The sequence below is a fragment of the Periophthalmus magnuspinnatus genome, chromosome 24, assembly GCF_009829125.3.
Source record: "Periophthalmus magnuspinnatus isolate fPerMag1 chromosome 24, fPerMag1.2.pri, whole genome shotgun sequence".
NCBI lineage: Eukaryota > Metazoa > Chordata > Actinopteri > Gobiiformes > Gobiidae > Periophthalmus > Periophthalmus magnuspinnatus.
In genome coordinates, this window is record NC_047149.1 from 262501 (window position 1) to 268557 (window position 6057).

General features: G+C 44.2%; 1 protein-coding gene across 1 annotated transcript in view; it reads left to right on the forward strand.

The window, feature by feature from the left end:
* LOC117392396 (C-1-tetrahydrofolate synthase, cytoplasmic-like) overlaps window positions 1–2830 on the forward strand; it is a 7534-nt gene extending 4704 nt beyond the window's left edge. Inside the window, exons 6-11 of the mRNA XM_033990455.2 lie at window positions 142–278; window positions 449–549; window positions 1050–1186; window positions 1703–1814; window positions 2191–2318; window positions 2414–2830. Of these exons, the coding sequence (XP_033846346.1) occupies window positions 142–278; window positions 449–549; window positions 1050–1186; window positions 1703–1814; window positions 2191–2318; window positions 2414–2458 (660 nt within the window). The 3' untranslated portion in view covers window positions 2459–2830. The remainder of the gene's footprint in view (window positions 1–141; window positions 279–448; window positions 550–1049; window positions 1187–1702; window positions 1815–2190; window positions 2319–2413) is intronic.
* The last annotated feature ends 3227 nt before the right edge of the window (window positions 2831–6057 follow it).

Sequence of the window (6057 nt, forward strand, 5' to 3'; positions counted from 1 at the left end):
CCCCTCACCGATCTCAGGGCTTATTCTCCTCTGTCTCCTTGTCCCCTCACAGGTTCCCTTACCCCTCACATGTCTCCTGAGTTGTCTCCTTGTCTCCTCAGCTGTCTCCTCACATGTGTCCTTACCTCGTTGTCCCCTCAGGTCCTCAGAACCGTCCTGGGTCTAAATGAGGATCCTGAGGTCCACGGTGTGATTGTGCAGCTTCCTCTGGACTCAGAACGACCCATGGATCAGGACCTGATCACAAACGCAGTGTCCCCCCTGAAGGACGTGGACGGGTCAGTCCTATTTAGTCTCGGTTTAGTCCTGGTTTAGTCCTGTTTAGTCCTGGTTTAGTCCTGGCTTAGTCCTGGTTTAGTCCTGTTTAGTCCTGGTTTAGACCTGTTTTAGACCTGGTTCAGTCATGGTTTAGTCCTGGTTCTAACCCTGATCCTTGTCCTTGTTCCAGACTGTCATGTGTGAATGCGGGGAGACTTTCTCGGGGGGAGCTCAGTGACTGTTTTCTGCCCTGTACTCCTCAGGGCTGCATGGAGCTCATCGCCCAGACAGGTATGGCACCTGCCACCACCTACCACACACCTGCACCTGCCACCATCTGTGCCTGCCACCAGCAGCCACACACCTGCATGTGCCACACACCTGCATGTGCCACACACCTGCATGTGCCACACACCTGCATGTGCCACACACCTGCATGTGCCACACACCTGCATGTGCCACACACCTGCATGTGCCATGATCACTCTGTTTAGAACTCAGAATGCACTGAATAATTGAAACTGTCATGTTTAATTGCTATAAGTGTGTTTGTCCTGTGTTGTCGTCACACATGTGTAACTGTTTTAAGCGTGTTTGTTCTGTGTTCCATGATCACACATGTGTAACAGTTTTAAGCATGTTTGTCCCGTGTTCTGTGGTCACACGTGTGTAATTGTTTTAAACATGTTTGTCCCATGTTCTGTCGTCACACATGTGTAACTGTTTTAAGCGTGCTTCACACAGAGCCAGTCTTTATCGGTAAAACTCTTTATACTGTTCACTTCCTGTAGGCGTGTCTGTGGTGGGGAAACAAGCCGTCGTGATTGGTCGCAGTAAAATCGTGGGCGCTCCGATGCACGACCTTCTGCTGTGGAACCACGCCACCGTCACCGTCTGTCACTCCAGAACCAGAGACTTGCCAAAACAGGTACTGAACCAGGACTAAACCAGAACTGAACCAGGACTGAACCACGACTAAACCAGGACTAGAGTAATGTATTATTTATAATGTTTGTCAAATAAAATGATATTCTGTCAAAACTGGACAAATGTTTAATGCTGCTTTCAGACTGTGGCTCATAATCGCCTCTAGTTGGGCTCCTTTGCATTTGAGGGCAGACACCTCCAACACACGTCCGGTGGTCCAGAGCGTGTGGTGGTCCGGGACGTCCTCTGTTTTGTTTTCCTGGTCTCTATACCCTGTTGATGTTTGGTGGTTCAGTTCTGAGTGCAGCCAAACAGCAACAATGAGACTATCCTCCATTCCCCCTCTCCTCTGCTCCTCTCCTCTGCTCCTCTCCTCTGCTCTGCTCCTCTGACCCTCTCCTCTTCAGATCTCCTCAACTCTTGAGTTCTCTCCTCTCTCCTCCTCAGACCTCCTCTCTTTCTCACACCTCCTCTTCTCTTCAGTCCTCTGTATCTCCTCAGCCTCTCTCGTGTGCAGGTGAGCCGAGCTGAAATCCTGGTGGTAGGGATGGGGAGGGCAGAGATGGTTCGAGGAGAATGGATCAAAGAAGGAGCTGTGGTCATCGACTGTGGAATCAACCACGTCCCAGGTACGACTAGACCTGGTTTAGTCCTTAGACCCTCCTTCTCAGCAAGGAAAAAAATCCAGTGGGAAAAAGAGAAACCTCGAGGAGAACCACAGTAAAGGAGAGATTCACTCCCATGGACAGACAGGCTGCAGGTGTGTCTAGGACTAATGTGCATCCTTTTACAGGTAGAGTTCAAGTCTATAGGGCCAGGACTACTCAACTAAGGACAGAGAGGGGCCCACCCAAGGCAAGATGGAAGCCACCCCAGCCAGGCATCAGTTCATCCAGCCAGGCGAGGGAAGGGAGAGTCCGGGTCTACAGAACAGGATCAGGGTCCACAGATCAGCCCTGTTTAGCCCTGCTTTAATCTCAGTTTTGTCCTGGTTCTGTTTTATAGATGACTCAAGGCCCAGCGGGAAGAGGGTGGTCGGTGATGTCCATTATGCTTCGGCCAATCAGAGAGCAGGATTCCTCACACCTGTCCCTGGAGGGGTGGGGCCTATGACCGTCGCCATGTTGATGCAAGTGAGTCCTGGTCCACACCTGGTTTAGACCTGGTCCAGACCTAGTCTTGGTCGGGTTCTGACTTGAGGATAACTTCTTGTTTGTGTTTGTTGTAGAACACTGTAATCAGCGCTCAGAGATTTCTCCAGAACCAGACCTGAACTTAAACTGGTCCAGACCCAAACCAGAGCCTCACCAGAACCACACCAGGACCAAACCAAACCAGGACCACACCAGAATGATGCCAGGAGCGAACCAAGATCAAACCAGGACAACACCAGGACCAAACCAGTACTAAACAGGGACCAAACCAGGACTAATCCAGGACCATAAGAGGAGCCAGTAAAACACAACACAACTGGGCTAGACCAGATCAAAGTCCAGACCAGAGACTGGATGCAGACCAGGACCAAAGCTTTGGAGATCAAATAAAGAGAAATTACAGATATATTAAACTTATATTAAACAGAGATTTTAAAGTTTGTAAAATGATTTAAAATAAAATAAAGGTTAATGTGAGCGTCCAACGGGTGCAATGCAGTCAGTGCTCACTCTTTTCACTTTACAACATAGAACATTTTAGGACTATTTCTATTTCAGTTAAAACATTAAGATCAGTGATTTAGGGGATTAGGTTTAGGTTTAGGACATAGGAGGTTTAGTTTTAGGAGTTAGGGGATTAGGTTTAGGAGTTGCGGAGTTAGGCTTAGGGATTAGAGGAGTTTAGTTTGGGGTTAGGTTTAGGGGTTCAGTTTAATTCAATTTTAGTTCAATTAAATATATTTTTGTAAAGCCCAAAATCACAACAGCAGTTGCCTCTTATGGTTGAACATGAGAACTGAGTTAACCAACAGAAAGTTAGAAAATCAACAGTGAAAGAGAAAACAAGCAAATTGATAACTGTCCTAGAGCACCCCCAGGTATTGGGTTATCCAGCCAGGTGAGGGAAGGGAGGATCCAGGGCCACAGAACAGGATCAGGGCACAGGAGGGTCCAGCCATGACCGGGCGGTCAGCGGCCAAGCATCTGAAACAGTTGCTCTCCCCAGAGTATAGAGTTTTAGGGCACGCGGCTTGTAAGGAGTTACAGTAATCTAGGCTTGATGTAACAAATGCATGGATATGTTTTTCAGTGTCACTTTTAGACAAGATTTTTCTGATTTTGGCGATATTACGCAGGTGGAAGAAGCCTGTTCTACAGGCTCAGTTTATATGTGCTGTGAATGAGAGCTCTTGGTCAAATAAGACTCTAAGGTTCCTGAAGGCTACACTGACACTGTCCAGAGTGACTCTCTGCTCAGATACAGAGTCTTGCAGACCTTTGGGGTCTAGAACAATGACCTGTTTTCAAGTTGAGAAGCAGATAATTAAGTGTCACCTAGGTTTTTATGCCCTTTACACGGACACTAAGTCTGTCTACTCCATCAGTCTGATCTGGTTTCATTGATAAATACAGCTGGTATTAACTTTCACTGCTATGCAGCATAGCAGTGAAAGTTAATACCATGATTTCTGGTGATATTACATAATGGTAACATGTAAAGTGTGAAACACCTTAAGCTACCTTAGAACACATGCTGAGGTCCAACAGAACCAGGGCTGAGACCAGTCCATTGTCATCAGCTAAGAACAAGTGACTTCTTAAAGTCATAAACTTTTTTTACTCTGAATGATTGAAAAAATTCAAATGAATTATTAGCCTGTAGGTGGCAACAAAGCTGCATAACTACATTTTCTTTCAAGGATTTTTTGAGGCAAAGAGAAGATTAGAGATGAGTCTAAAATTGGCTAAAAAAAAGGTTCAAGATGAGTTTTTTTCAGAAGCAGTTTAATCACTACATATTGGAAGGACTGGGGGACATGGCCATTTACTAATGAGGTGTTTATTATATTAAGGATAGGATTTATATTAGAGGGAGGATTTGAGAAGTCTGGTTGGAATAGGGTCTAACATACAAGTTGATGTTTTTGAGGACATAAAGGCTGAAGATATCTCTGCTTGGTCGACAGCAGGGGTTAGGCTTACGTAAGGTGGTTAGAGTTAGGGGTTAGGGGATTAAGTTTATGGGGTGGGAGGTTTAGGGTTGAAGGGTTAGGTTTAGGGGGTTAGATGTAGTGGTTAGGTTTAATAAATATTTAACAATTAGTGTGAATTGCAAAAACATCAAAATATTATCAATAAATTGTCAGTTTGATAACATTAATTTCACACATCAAAACAAATCATAGTCCACCTTTAAGTTAGCAAACTTTTTTAAGGATAATCACTGATATGCATCAAAATTCACATTCATGATCACACTCAATATCAAAAATAGACAAAAAACAGGTATAAATGACATAACCTAAATGTTTAGCCTTTAATTCAGCAGCAATAAAAATTATGAATGGGTTTAATTGAACAGGCGCAAAATAAGTTAGTCACAGCACTTGCAGCACACGCTAGTGTCATTAGCTCTATAGAGTACTGCATTACAACAACTTAGCATAGTGATAGAGCGGCACTTCAAACTCAAAAAACAGATGTTTAAAATGACAGAATAACTTACAGCTGAGCGGAGGATTAAATGCTTTGTATGAAAGCAGTGTAGAAGTGGATTTAGTGATCACACGATGAGCACGCCAACTCCAGAGCATGATCAGCACAAGGAGGAAGTGATGAGGGCTGCTCCAGGGCTCACCAAAGCAGTAACAGGAGATTCACATCACATTTACGTCACATAGGTTCTGCAGTGGTTAGGTTTAGGGTTTTAGATAGCTACAGTAGGGATGGGAAAGCTTTTTTAATAAGTTCTAAAATTGGACAGAGGGGCCTGGCCTGGAGATATATAAGCAAGCATCTCTAGGATCACTGCTGCTGAAGTGTATATCAGCTCATTGGTCTCTGTGATGGTTGAGGTAGGGATCACTCTCAATGCTGCATTCACTTCTTCTAGGAGAGTTTCAGATGGTACTTCACTTAGTCTCTGCAGGTGGTGTCCGGGTTGCCTTGTGTTCATCGGGGCCATAATCTTATCTTCCAGGTCAGTCACTGTCTCGCTCAGCGTGATAGTTACTTACCTACTTGGGGCTTCATACCCAATCTCCGGTTGGGGAGCTAATGTTAACTCCCCTCTGGCCTGGCATCCTGGCTCCCCCTTGCCGTAGCATATTTTGTGTTGTACCTCATCAATCTCAAGTTGTGATAGAAGTCCTGGAAGGTGAAGGCATCAGTGGTGCCCATGGTCATCGGAGCACTTGGGGCAGTGACCCCCAAACTGGAGGAGTGGTTACAGCAGATCCCAGAAAAGTGCAGTACTAGGAACAGCAAAGATACTGCGCAGAACACTCAAGCTCCCAGGCCTCTGGTAGAGGTCCCGAGTGTGGAAAAGAGAACCCATGGAGGGTATGGGTATATATATATATATATATATATATATATATATATATATATATATATATATATATATATATATATGTATGTAATAACATTTCAATTACAACCCCAATACCAATGAAGCTGGGACACTATGTAAAATAAAAAAAAATAAATACAGAATACAATGATTTGCAAATCCTTTTCAACCTATATTGAACTGAATAAACTACAAAGACATGATATTTAATGTTCACTGATAAACTTTATTTTTTTATGCAACTTTATTGTTTTTATGCAAATATTCACTCATTTTCAATTTGATGCCTGCAACACGTTCCAATAAAGCTTGGACAGAGGCAACAAAAGAATGGGAAAGTTGAGGAATGCTTAAAATCCACCTGTT